This window comes from Cricetulus griseus, chromosome 8 (genome assembly GCF_003668045.3).
Source record: "Cricetulus griseus strain 17A/GY chromosome 8, alternate assembly CriGri-PICRH-1.0, whole genome shotgun sequence".
NCBI classification, from domain to species: domain Eukaryota; kingdom Metazoa; phylum Chordata; class Mammalia; order Rodentia; family Cricetidae; genus Cricetulus; species Cricetulus griseus.
This window is the reverse complement of record NC_048601.1, coordinates 57,830,287-57,844,455: the sequence shown is the minus strand read 5'-3', so window position 1 is coordinate 57,844,455 and position 14,169 is coordinate 57,830,287. Positions and strand designations below refer to the sequence as shown.

Sequence of the window (14,169 nt, the reverse complement as noted above, 5' to 3'; positions counted from 1 at the left end):
TGGGTGTGCACTCATTGTCATGGGTGAAGTATTAGTATTAGTATTAGTATTAGTATTAGTATTAGTATTAGTATTAGTATGAGTATGAGTATTAGTATTCCACCTTGGGCTCAGTTCTTAGACAACCCAGAGGGGAAGAAATAACAAGTGTTAAACTCCAGGAATGAAACAACAGAGGACTGAACTGGTATCTGGGATATAACACACCTAGGTACCAAAACTGGTACCTTGGATATAGTCTCCCAGAGAACTAAACAGTACCTGAGAGGTAATGCCTCAGAGAGGAAGAAATGATACAGAGGGTGCTCTGCAGAATTGTAATTATCTCTGCGGAAGATGATGCTGGAAAGGGCTCCAAGGGGGCTATTGTTTTATAGACAAGGTCTCATGTAGCCCAGGCTGGCCTTGAGCTTGCTATGTAGCTTAGCCTGGCCCTGAACACCTGCTTTTCCTGCCTCTACCTACCAACACCTGGAATTAAAGATATCTGGATCTTCAATCATTGTCTGTAATATTTTATTTCTTCAATAGCAAACTATCTGAAGCAGATGGCCATAAGTATTTGTTAAACCTGAGTGGCAGTGTCATTATCTTATTCCCGTTATTTTTCCATATGTGTGTGTGTGTGCTGGTTAGTTTTAAGTCAATGTGATATAACCTAGAGTCATTTGGGAAGAGGGTACCTCAGTTTTGAAATGCCTCAATTAGGTAGGGCTTTAGGCAAGTCTGTGGAGCATTTTCTTGATTAATGATTGATTTGGGAGGTCCAGCCCACTGTGGGCAGTGGTAACCCTAGGCTGGTGGTCCTGAATGCTATAAAACCTCAGGCTTAGCTAGCTATGGGGAGCAAAGCAGTAAGCATCACTCCTCCATGGCTTCTGCTTCAGCTCCTGCCTCCAGGTTCCTGCCTTGAGTTCCTGCCCTGATGTCTCTGGATGATGGAGTGTGACCTGAGAGCTGTAAGGTAAGATGAAATAAACTTTTCCTCCACAAGTTGCTTTTGGTCACAGTGTTTTATCTCTGCAATGGAAAGGAAACTAAGACAATGTGAAGCATAAGATCTCTCTCTCTCTCTCTCTCTCTCTCTCTCTCTCTCTCTCTCTCTCTCTCTCTCTCCTGAAATGAATAAGGAGTCTCTTAGGCCAATGACCTTTAAGTGTGAACTCCTACTTCAGGGCCTGTAGATCTACAGAATGTCCCAGGCATAGGAAGAAGCCAGAAGAATTTTCTACAGTCTTATTATCCAAGACGTATGCTCATATGCCCATGCTTGGGTGATCAGTCACTGGGTATAGTGTCAATATGGCACAGCCAGGTGTGCTGCAGTGTCAGACAGCTTCTCCTCAGGGTTGTAGAGCTTGTCCCAGTGTGGATGGAGCAGTGCAGGCGGCTTCAGGCCACTTACTTAACTATTAGGGTAGAGGTATGTGTATAAAGCAGGCCATTTAGAATAAACTTAAAAGCGTCCATGCATTTAACCAGCCTCTGTCTCTCCCGATCTCTTGCTTATCTAGTGGTACAATCTACTGGACCCTGCATCCCTGCCACTCGGATGTTCTTAGTCAGGTTTGGCTTTCGGGGAGGAAGAGGAATGTCTAAGCCGTGCCACTACAGCAGTGTGTTAACTAACACCCTCACATCTGAGACTGTCCCTCACACAAGCTCACTTATCGGAGCTGCCACTCTGATGATCTAACCTGCAGTGCCTGATGTTTCAGGTCTCTGTCTGTGCTATGTGTTTGATTGTCCCCACTGTCCCCTGCTGCCTTGGAGAGACAGTGTGAGGGTGTGTTGCAGGGGAGTGGGCACCATGCTGACTGCGTGTGTTACATCACTTTCTCACCGTGTGACTTTGGGTAGCTATTTACCATATTGGTGCTTCAGCTTCCACCTCTGTCAAGTAAAAATGGCACTGCCCTAGCTACCTCATGAGGAATCTTTTAAGGTAATATGATAAAGTACTTAGAATGTTCTGGAGCCCCAGGAGCACCACATGGATGCTGTTGCTAAGTTAACAGAGGATGAGAGGCGGCCTCCTCTGGGACTGGTTGTTAATGGGGGAGGAAGGAGGGAGAGAGCACCCACAACCTTGCCCAAGCTGCCTCCTTCCATCTCTTCCTCCAGCAGTTTCCATGGCGATGGGTAGCAGATGGAGAAGAACTGCCTGTGCTTCCCATCTGCCTCTCAGTGAGCGATGACCCACTTTTCCAGAACTCCAAACCAAAGAGAACACTGGGCCCAAGAGAGCTAAGCAGGCACTTGGGGGTGGACAACAGACATGTCCACAGCCATGTTCTCCTTTCCACAAAGGTCACCAAGGGAGGAAGTAGGGCCCGTGGTGGACACAGAGCTCCATAGCTGTCTGCCTGAGTGCAATCCTGACAGTGGCTGTGGGCTATGGCTTCTGCACTCACGGTGCCCTGTCCTTTGCTTTTGCTCTTCCACATCTAGACCCTTCCCACCCTCTAGAAGCCTCTCCATCCTTGAAACTGACAAAGAGACACTGGCACTTTCCTGGGCTGGTTGCCAGAGTGATGTGGGTAGACGAAGGCACATCCAGCCAGTCCTGCACAGAAAGTGACAGCAGCCATCAGGCTATTAGGGACCAGAACTAACAGCTCTGTCCTATGGCTGCAAGTCAGAAGGTTAAACTGCTCAGGAGCCACTTTTCTAAGTCTGAACTTGGGACCTGTAGGGTACACAGCAGCAGCTCTCTCCATCTATGCAAAGGGCTGGGGTATCTTTGCAGAGAAGAGCTTTTCCTGTGGGCTACAAAGTGTCTACAAAGGTGTGGTAGGAAGCCCTTTACAGTCCAATGTGAGGAAAGATTGTCTTCCCTTGATAGCAGAGGTCCAGCCAGTTCTGATGCCAGGCAGTGGCCCAAGCTGGCACAGCTTTCTTAGTTGAGGGAGAAGGCACCACATCAGAGACATGACCTGGATCCAGGGTCCCATAATCTCTAATTCTGACCATTGCTGTTTCTTGGGATCATCACTCCACTCCCTGTAACATTTATTCATAAAGCTCACATTTAGGGTACCATAGGGATCCTCCAACCCTCACACTGCTGCACTGAACTCACCTTTCTCCAAGTGACACTGAGAAAGGTGACAAACTTCCTTTGGTGCTGCTCTGCTAGGCCAGCCAGAATAAGGCAGAAAGGTACCACGTGGGACTTGCAGAGAGCTGGCTTTTCCTGGAACTGCAGGCTCTGCATCTGTCATCTAAGCCCTAACAGCAGTGTCACCATCTCTTCTGGCCTGGAGAGGTCATTTCTCCCAGAAAACATTGACTCATGCCAACATGAAGAAAACAGGCTTGCAGAGGGCACATCTCTGCCCCAAGGATACACAGCCAGGGCTGGAGATGGTGGAGCCGAGAGAGCCAGGTCACGAGTCTATCCAGGGCTGCATAAGCCCAACCTCTATCCCCACCAACCTGTCTACCACAGAGTGTGTGCTCTTGGCTGACCTGCACCATAGAGTTGCCTGTACCAGCATTCTGCTGCTTTAGGGACTCTGTGGTCATTGACACCTCCCACCTAGCTTTCCCTTCCTAGTGAGAAGACTGGGAGATGAGCTGGTTCCCTGCATACCTTTGTGGGTATTTTGGCTGTTCTGGTTTCTATGAGAACACTGACTGGTCTCTTTTCACTTCTCTTTCCATGCCTGACCTCACTTCTGGCCCACCCCCATTCCATCCCATTCCCTGGCAATACAAGAGCAACCTTTTTTGTGTGTTCCCCAGTACAACTGGGTGTAACAGCCAGACTAGGTGACACAAGTGTGTCAGGACTTTTGTGCTGGTTTCCCCAAGCTGGCCTCAGGTCCCCTAGATATGAGAAGTACTAGTCAGAGGCTGTGATGGATTTTTCAAGGATGTGGATCCCTTTGTAAACAGGAAACTGAAAAAAAGTAAGGAAAGTAGTGACAGGAAGAGTGACAAAATTGGGCTCACAGGACCCCAGCTGACAGCCAGCGGGGCTTACAGTTCTCAGGGACCCATCAAAGCTAGCTCCTGAGCTTACTTCCCAGAGTACCTTGCATACCTGTACTTCACATGCAGCCTGCAGGTGGAAGACCTTATAGAAAGCCTCCTCCACGGTGTCACCCAGAGCGACCATGCCATGGTTTCTCAGCACCAGGATCTGTGGAGGAGGAAAGAGCTTGTTAAGCCAAAGCCTTTGGGACTGCCCCTCCCCATCTGGGCCAGCAAGATGGCTCAGTGGGGAAAGGTACTGTTATCAAGTCTGAAAACCTTTGTTCAAGCCCTGGGACCCACCTGGTGAAAGGAGGGAATAGACTCCTACAGATCGTCCTTTGGATTTCATCTGAGTCATGGTGGCGTGAACTAACCCCTGACCCCAGTGCCCCATGTACACAGACTAAATGAGTAAATAAAATATAATAAAATCAACCTTAAAAAATAAAAAGCCTCACTCCTAAGAGACTTTCAACTTAGACTTTGCTCCGACATCTACAGTTCACTTCAAATCAGTTTTTTCAAATGAGGAAAGAGAAGTTGGGAGAAGTGGAAAGTCTCCTGGCTAACTGGAGGCAGGATCTGGACAAGAACATGGGGTTCTCACTGGTGGAACAGTTTCTGCTTTGGCAGGGGCAGTGAGTAAAGGGAGTAAAGAGACCAGAAAATTGTTTAGATAAAGATCAATACTCCCCAGGGGTCAAGTTCTCCTTCCTTCCCCAAAGGAAATACTCATGGTTGGTCTTACCCACAGCAACTTTGAAGCCAGGCAAAGCATGTGGGAGCAGAGGCAGAGATCTGTGCATTCAGTCTGCCTCTGCAGAGGGCTGAGGCCTCAGGCTCAGAACCTCTCAGCCTCTTGTTAAGAGTGGCTGGAGTTCTTTGCTCTCCAATGATGGAGACTTGGAAAGAGCTCAGGGCTCAGGCTCATAAACAGACGCACCAGGAACATCCTCTCTTAGATTGCTGCAGCCCACACACTGCTGAGGACACCATGGGCTCCTCCCCCAAGGCAGAGATGGGGAGGCAGGGACTCAGGAGAAGTGACGCAGCTGCCACTTAAGGCTGTCTCAAAGCTCTTTTCCAGTGTGAGGTGGTACCCCGACTCTGTGCTAGTAGAAGACAGTGCTTTAGACTTAAGCCAGGCAACGAGGCCTTCTGCTCTCTTCTATCCAGGTGGTAATTAATAAATGGAACTAATTTATTAATGAGGAATTAATACAGCACCCAGCTTTGGGGAGGCTGTCCATCTATTAGACACAAGGAAGGGGGCAGAAGGGACAACCTTTGTGGGAAGCAATAGGGCAATATGAAGTCTGACTTATAAAGTGTGTCCCCTAGAAATGTCCAAGGGAGCCTCCTCAGCCCAGAGGATTAGCTGGAAGGGTTTCCTCCTGGAGTTGTTTCTATTAAGTGGAACCTGGGAGGTGGTGGTGGTGGTGGTGGTGGTGGTGGTGAGCATCTCCTGAAGGTTCAACTACAGAGGACTGCTCAGGTAAATTACAACCATTCCTACAAATATGGTATGATTTAATAAGCTGAATGATGGAGGAAATAGTGATGTAAAAGGGCATTTAGGGTACATTGCAAAGGAGAAGAACTGATTTCCCGGTTGCAGGTTTGTAAATATGCATGGACAACAGTCTTAGAGAACGCATCAACATATCAGTGCAATGTGGGCTTTAAAAAAATCTATAAAACTCGGAGGCTCAGTGGTTAAGAGTGCTTCCTGCTCTTGTAGAGGACCCGAGTTCGGTTCTGAGTACCCGCATCAGGCTGCTCACAGTCACCCTCAACTCCAGTTCCAGGGGATCTGATGCCCCCTTCTGGCCTCCACATGCACTGCACACATAAATCTTAATTATCTACAAAACAAATATTCTCCAATGAGTACATGTTGCTTTTGTGAAGTCAGTGCTCTCTCCATCTCTGTCTGTGATTCTGTGCGTGTGTGCGTGTGTGTGTGTGTGTGTGTGTGTGTGTGTGTGTGAACCAGAGGTGAACACTGGGTATCTTCCCCAATTCTTCCCCACCTGATATTTCTTTTTTTTCCTTTTTTGCAGATTTTTTTTATTTGAATTAGAAACAAGATTGTTTTACATGACAATCCCAGTTCCCTCTCCCTCCCATCCTCCCCTACCACCCACCCCCCAACTAAAACTCTACCTATCACATATCCTTTCTGCTCCCCCTGGATGGTGAGGCCTTCCATAGGGTGTCATCAGAGTCTATCATACCCACCTGATATTTCTGAGACACAGTGTTGCATTAAACATGGAGCTCATTGATTCAATTAAACTGACTGGCTATACAAGCCCCAGGGGTCCACCTGCCAGCACTGGGGTTATAGGTACGTAACTGCCACACCCAGCTTTTATGTAGGTACTGGGGATGGAATTCAGGTCCTTGCACAGCAGGGGCTTTACTGTTTGAGCCATGTCCTCAGTCTTGTGACATCAGCTTTTGACAGTACCACTCCACGGCACCCTCCCAGAAACAAACCTTGCAGGTGGGTCCAAGGCACTTCTGCAAGTTGATTCGATCCGCTTCCTGCTCCATTTCTCCATTGAAGTCATAGTAGGCCATGTCCCCCACCAGCAGGGAATTATGGGAGACAGGCAGGAGGCCACACTTCATAGCTGACACCTACAGGAAGACAATAGTTGCCTGGCACCTGCAGCCCAGGCCCCAGGGTGCACTGGCTCTCTCTCCTCAGAACACAGCAGGGCAGCCCTGCTCTGGAGCCAGGGAGTGAGGGAAGTCACAGGAGGAAGACTATGCACTACCCAGGCCCACTATCATGGTGAGGGCTCTAAGGGCTTCCCATCACACTTGACATCACTCCGACAGCTCTGAGGACTGCTGGGCAAGCATGCCCAAGGAGGTCCCTGCTGCCCAGTCCCAGCTCTGTTCTTGTCTGTGACTCTGGGAGGAGGCAGGAAGGGCAGAAATGTTTCCCCCCTTAGTATGGTCCTGGGGCAGTATGAGTGCAAGGATCCAGGGCTAAAACCTGTGCTGGTCCCTGTGCTGGCTAGTTTCATGTCAACTCTTAACATATGCTGGAGCCATTTTAGAAGAGCGAGCACCAATTGAGAAAATTCTCCAACCAAATTGGCTTTGGGGCAAGCCTGTGGGCCATTTCTTGATTGATGATTGATGTAGGAGTGCCCAGATCACTGTGGGTGGTGCCACCCCTCGGTAGGTGGCCCAGGATGCTATAAAGAAAGCAGGCTGGGCAAGCCATATGGAGCAAGCCAGTAAGCAGAGCTCCTCCATAGCCCCTGCACCAGTTCCTGCCTCCAGGTTCCTGCCTGGCTTCCCTGCATGATGGATAACAAGTTGTGAGATGAAACAAATCTGTTCCTCCCTGTTGATTCTGGCCATAGTGTGTTATCAAAACACAGGAAAAGTAAATTAATAGTCTTCTACCCCATCTCTCATTGAAAGCAAGTACCATGGTGAGGTGCAGAGGAGCCTGACTATCTTGCCCCACTACCCCAAATCAGCCAAGACTGCAGAGACCCTCAATGCACATGCACTATTAAGTCTTAGACCTGATTCTGGGAGGTCTATGCCCCATGCTTCCCTTAGAAATCAACAGGCTGGTGCCATGTGCTCTGTCCTACAAGTACGTGGTCTGGTGTCAGCAGGAAAAGATCATGGCCAGGGCAATGCCCAGGGCCCGCCTTTTCTCCCAGTGACACTGCAGTGTCTTCCATACACGTGGAGAGATGGCCTCGCTACTACCTGTAATCTGATTATTCCCTCTTCTCTCCCCCAGCGTTACAGGACCCTTCCCCAGATTTCGGCTGCCTTGAACTGGGCCTGCAGACCCAGTTTCCACCAGCTTATTGTTCTGTGCTAAGGCCTTCCCTCTGAAGGTCTGGGTCATGTGGGGAAAGAGCAGCACGAAGCCAAACACTATTGACTTGAGTGGACACATGAGAGGCACAGTTGCCTGGCTGAGTTTCCAGCTGCAGTGGCAGCAGAGTGGGCGAGTCTGTGAAATGCTCTTCCTCCTCGTCACCTTTTACCAAGACCCTGGTCATCAAAAGGAAGGCTGAAATAAAGAGTCCTACACTGAGGATTCAGTCTCTTGGCCTGAGTTCCAGATTTTTCTAGGATCTTTATTTTTCACCATTATTTTATTGTTTCTTTTATGTGTATGGGTGTTTTGCTTTCCTCTCTGTCTGTGCATCACACGCTTGCAGTGCCTACAAAGGCCAGAACAGAGGGTGTGGAATTCCCTGGGTCTAGGGTTACAGATGGTTGTTAGTGGCCATGTGGGTGCTGAGAATGGAACCAAGGACCTCTGGAAGAACAGCCAGTGCTCTTAACCACTGAGCCACCTCTCTGCCCACTTTGCAGAATTTTTTAAACGATGACATTGCTATTCCCAAGATGATATCTCCTGGGAGGGGGGACAGGTGCTCCTGGTTGGCTGCCACAGAGAGTCTGGCACTGGGTGGAGCTCAGGGGGCTTCGAGGCCTTACTCACCGCAGCTGTGGCAGGCGTGTGCAGGTGGATGGCACACCGTACATCGGGCCTGGCGGCATAGATGGCTGAGTGCAGACTGAAGCCCGTGGTGTCCACTGGGAAGCAACTGCTGCCCTTCTCCACTACCTCTCCCAGAATGTTCACCTTGATCTAGACAGTGAAGAAGAGAACAGACTCAGAGTGGCAGGCAGCAGGGCCCCTGTCCTCATCCACACATGGACCCACTGTGTTGCTTGCCCATGTCCACCCCTCCAGATGACAGGAGGTGCTGGCCTTGGTATTGGAGGACAGCAACATGGAGTCCTGCCTGCAGTGAGTCTTAAGGGGTGACAGGTGGTGATGATTCTGCAGGGATAGTGGCGGGGCAGTTTCTCAGACTTTATCATGCATACTTCAGGAGCTGTCAAAATAGACTCCAAACAGAGCACTTGGCACATTTAGCATTTTCCTAAATGATGTCCAGGCTGTGGCCCACAAACCCCACTCTGAGTAATGAACTAGAAGAGAATCAGTGTTAGAATTGTCCAGAAGCAGCTAAGAGGATTCTAGGATGCCAGCAGAAACCTTTCCAGAGGAAGTCAGGTCTAAGCCGAACCATATCATTTTTGAAACATCTTAACATACACAAACATAAAGCGAATGATATATTGAACACCTTTCACCGGTCACGGAAAAGGGAAATAATTTAAGGACCGATGGAAAGAAGTCACTTTTTTAGCCAGTAGCCAGCTCTCTACTCCAAGAGACTAGCAGGTGGCTTGGCTAAAAACATTACATATAGTATGTGTATAAAGGAGACAGCAAGGGAGAACAGGGGAGGGGGAGGAGTAGGGGATGAGAGAGGGAGTGAATGAGCGAATGAGAGACAGAGACACAGAGAACACACATAGTGAGTGCTGTGGGAGAAATCATATACGTGCATGAATGTGTGCACGCATGCTCACATGCGCGCACACACACACACACACACAGTGACTAATGCTTGGCTGGTCATGGTGTTCCTACTTAACAAATGTAGTCACAAAGCACAGACATCAGAGAGGGCTTTTTGTGACTAATAAGACAATGGCCTCCTGCATAGAAACGGTAGGCTGTTTCATCCTCAAAGTGTCCCCCACCAACCCTCCCAGCACACTGCAAGGCCCATCTCTCAAAGACCCAAATCACCCAACACAAACCCAAATTCTGAGGCCAGGTCCTCCTAACAGAGTTGTTTTTAGCCTGCTGCGGTCCTTTAATACAGCTCCTCATGTTGTGGTGACCTTCAACCACAAAATTATTTTGTTGCTACTTCATAACTGTAATTTTGCTACTGTTATAATTGTAATGTAAATATCTGATATGCAGGATATCTGATATGTGACCTCCAAAGGGGTCATGACCCACAGATTGAGAAGCACTGTCTTAACACTTTAGTGGGCATACAGTCTGGTCCCTAGGTGCACTTGACTACAGTTGTACCTTTCACACTAACAAGCTAGATTTTAGTTTCTTAAAAAAAAATTTGCCAGGCAGTGGTGGCACACACTTTTAATCTCAGTACCCAGGAGGCAGAGGCAGGAGAATCTCTGTGAACTCAAGGTCAGCCTGGTCTAAAGGAGCTATTTCCAGGATAGCAAGGGCTATGTAGAGACATCTTGTCTTGAAAAACCAAAAAAAAAAAAAAAAAAAATCACTAACTTTGGCCCTCAAAGCAGAAGCACCTATGACATCCCAAGTCTAACACACAAGCAGTTCCACAAATGGTCCCTCACCCCACCCCCCAAAACTCACAGATGTGGTGATATTTATTTGTGTTTTAATAAATAAAGTTTGTCTGAAGATCAGAGTACAGAGCTAAGCCATTAGAGGCCAGGCAGTGGTGGCACACACCTTTAATCCCAGCACTCTAGAGACAGAAGCAGAGGGATGTCTGTGAGTTCAAGGCTACTCTGGGTTACACACGATTGAATCTGTCTAAAAGAGAAACAGAGCTCACATCTTTGATCCCAGTACTTGGGATCACATGCCTTTAATCCTAGCATTAGGGATGTGGAGACAGAAGTGATATGGCTGGGCAGAGAGAGGAATTTAAGGCAGGAGAACACAGGAACTCAGAGCATTCAGTCTGAGGATTCGTCCCTACAAAGACAGGATTGCACCTTTGGTCTGAACCTTGGTAGATATAAGAGGTCTCTTGTGGCTGGCTCCTTTACTTCTCTGATCATTCAGCATTTACCCCGATATCTGACTTTGGGTTTTTATTATTCATGCTACACACAGACTAAAGGGAGACCAAAGGACAGTGACATCTTGGTGTGGGAAGAGCACTCAATTGGTACCATGTGCTTAGTTGCACAGGAACAGCATACAGCAGAGCCCTGTTGCAAAACCTCTCCATGGAGTGAGTTTTACAAAATGGACATGGCTTTGGAGTTGGCCTGACGCTGGCTGTAACATCAGCTCCAGCTCATGCATGTGCTCAGTTCAATTCTCCAGTTCCTCCAAGTGGCCCAGTCAGACTCCCCTCTCTGGCTCATGTGTACCTTATCTCATTGTTGGACCTGTGACTTGTGTCATTCAGGAATCTCCATAACCTAATAGGATAGTCAGAAGTCCATCCAGTGCCTCCGTCTAGATGAGAAAGCAGGAACTTGGAGGACTGCCTCAGAGGCACAGGCTTGGCTTTGGACTCCGCTGCTGTGCAAATTTATAAAAGAAGCCAACTGCGGGCAGCAGAGTTCAGGTGATTTCACCTCCTCCTTTTTTCCTCATCAAGCATATCCCTTCGGAGAATATGAACTGCATATCCACACAGTTGCCCACAGTCTACCATACCCCAGACCTCCTGCTGGTGACCCCGAAAGCCTGCCTACACCCCAAATCACCTTCTTCTTGTGATCCCCTCAGGTCTACATTTTGGGCCAGACCCCTTCTCAACCTACCGAAGCCAAATGCCAATTGCCTCTGCCTCAGGGCACTGCCCTCCTCCCTCCCCAGCTCCTCATACTCTGCCCCAGCAGCCAGCCCAGCTGATCACAGGCCCACTATGCACACAAGCCCAGGATTTCTTTCCCAGATCACAGAAGGAGCACTGAGCATTTGTCCTGATGTCTATTGGTCTTCCCACCTCTGTCAGGACAATTTGGAAACAAAGGAGACAGACTATCTCGCCTATACCTCCAGATTCCAAATGCTGAGCCAGACTCTTGCTCTCCTGTTCCAATGTGTTCCCATCCAAGGAAGCTTTCCTCATGACACATGGTCTAACTTCAACCCAGGAATCTTCCCAGGACTCCAGGCCACCTCTCACTCCCTCATCCCTCCAGCTGTGTTTGCTGCCTGCACCCTGGTCACATCATGCCCGAGGCACTCACTGAGTCAGTGCATCTTCTCGCCCAGGGAGGGTGTGAGTTCCATAAGAAACAGGACAGTAGGCTCTGATTTGGAGATGAACCTGTCTCTCCAGGGTCACATGGGCACTGTCACCTTAGTAAGGATCAGTACTGAGATGCTGACTCCCTGATCCTTACTAAGTACTTACCAGGCTAGATGCAGTGACCTCACTGCAGGAGACTCCCTTGGGGCTGATCAGGAAGTGGTCCTGCTCCTTGCTCACTCTCATCTGGGGAAGACAGATAAGAAACTCAGGGCCAAGCAGAGAGAAAGAAGAGATACTTCTAGGGACACTGTTTAAATCCCTGTCTCCCAGAATTCACTGCGCCAAGGCTTTTTCCAGTGAACCCTCCTCCACAGAGAGATGAAGAGGTTTGGTGTTTATTTAAGCTGTGGAAATGGAGCTTCCAGAGGAATCCCACAAAAATTAGGGACAGTGGGCAGGAGAAATGGCTCAGAGGTTAAGAGCACCGACTGCTCTTCCAGAGGTCCTGAGTTCAATTCCCAGTCACCACATGGTGGCTCACAACCATCTGTAATGAGATCTGGTGCCCTCTTCTAGTGTGCAGATATACATGGAATCGGAATCTTGTATACATAATAAATAAACCAAAAAAAAAATTAGGGACAGCCCTGGATACAGGAACTGGTTCCCATCCGAAGAGATGCCCCCTGGGCAGTTGTTTATTCTGCTGATCATAATGGTTAGCAGTCTTGGAAGAGGTGAGTGGGATTTTAATCAAGAGCCACTAATAGTGCTTGGCCATCCTGGGAGTTAGGGGTCTTCCTTTTAGGTTTTGTGGGGAAAGGGGGTTAGGGGCTGGGCACAGGGTGCCTGCTCCTCACCGTGACGTAGGTGTCGCTGAGCTGCGCCCAGCCATAAAGATCCAGGAGGCGGTAGACACTGGTGATCTTGCACCGCATAAGCCTCTCCCCCTTGGCCAGGTTCAGGGAGTCAGCAGTGTGGAGGTCATTGATGGGTGTCATCATGGAGAAGTCTGCAGGGATGGGGGGTGACAGACAGAACATCTCCCTGAGGACAGGAGTCCCTACCAGCCAGTTTGGCACTTGTCCTTTGCCCCTCTAGATCTTCCTGACTGATGCTACCACTGTGCATAATTCACTCCCTGCCAGAGGGCCACACAGCCCTCGACTCACACCTAGAGTAAGGAAGGTTGTAGAGTGGCCATTTGTGGCTTACAAAGCCCTCCTCTCAGCTGAGTGAAGCTGGTGTTACATTTTGAGGAAAGCCATGCCCAAGAGCTGGGGGCATAACTCAGGTAATACAGTACTCGCCTGTCATGCACACATCTCTAGGTTTGATCCCAGCACTACATAAAATATGGTGATACATATCTGCAATCTTGGCATTCACTTGGGAGGTGGAGGCAGGAGGACCAGAAGTTCAAGATTGTCCTGGGTTACAGAGCAAGTTTAAGATCCCCCTGGGCAACCTGAGACTCTGTCTCAAGGAAACAAACAAACAAACAAAAACAACAAAAAACAAAACAAACAAAAAACCCAAAGTTGTATCAAGGCTCAAAGCCATGAACAAAGTGTTTTGGAATTTCAAAGCTGCCATAGGGGCATTGGGTAGGTGTAGGCCCAAGTTTCTGAGTAGAATGTGCACAGTTGTGGCATTAGCTTTAGGGGAGAAGTTGCTGTTCAGAAGGCTGTAACCATGTTTTTAGTGACCCTGCAATAGAACTTACTCTGTGGCTTGGAAACAGGGCACATAGAAAGCCACATTAGCCAGGAAGAAATTTCCCCAACTTTACCCCCAGTCATATTTGAGAGCCACAGACCCAGCCAGGCTGTAGAGAGCGGCAGTGTCTGGCAGTTCACATCTGTTTCTGTTAGGAAAGGTCATACACAGCATATGGTCATATGTTGCTTTTTTCTAGGAATTTGAGGGAAAGGCTGAGAGATTTGGAAATGGGCCCAGGGGGGTTAGAAATCTTGTTCCCAGAGCACCCCAGATGTAGGAGCTGATGGCCAGCCTGTCACCTTAACCATAATAGTCACTGCCCATGGGCTTCAGGGGAGCAGGGAAGGTATAAAAGTTAGGGGACTGGAGAGTCAGCTGCTGAAAGTACACTGCTCTTGCAGGGACTAGAGCTCAGTTCCCAGCACCCATGTCAGGGTGTGTACATGTACACACACACACACAGTGATCACACACACACAGGGATCACACACACACACAGGGATCACACACACACAGTGATCACACACACACACACACACACACACACAGTGATCACACACACAGTGATCACACACACAGTGATCATACACACACACACACACACAGT

At 48.7% G+C, this 14,169-nt stretch overlaps 1 protein-coding gene across 7 annotated transcripts in view; it reads right to left on the bottom strand.

Annotated features, from left to right (window-relative positions):
* Add2 (adducin 2) overlaps window positions 1-14,169 on the bottom strand; it is a 42,950-nt gene that overhangs the window by 15,657 nt on the left and 13,124 nt on the right. For all 7 annotated transcript variants that reach the window (XM_027428575.2, XM_035448745.1, XM_027428576.2 and 4 more), the window contains 5 exons: window positions 12,701-12,852; window positions 12,003-12,083; window positions 8,480-8,629; window positions 6,484-6,627; window positions 4,049-4,147 (listed from right to left, as the gene is read on the bottom strand). In XM_027428575.2, the coding sequence (XP_027284376.1) occupies window positions 4,049-4,147; window positions 6,484-6,627; window positions 8,480-8,629; window positions 12,003-12,083; window positions 12,701-12,852 (626 nt within the window). The remainder of the gene's footprint in view (window positions 1-4,048; window positions 4,148-6,483; window positions 6,628-8,479; window positions 8,630-12,002; window positions 12,084-12,700; window positions 12,853-14,169) is intronic.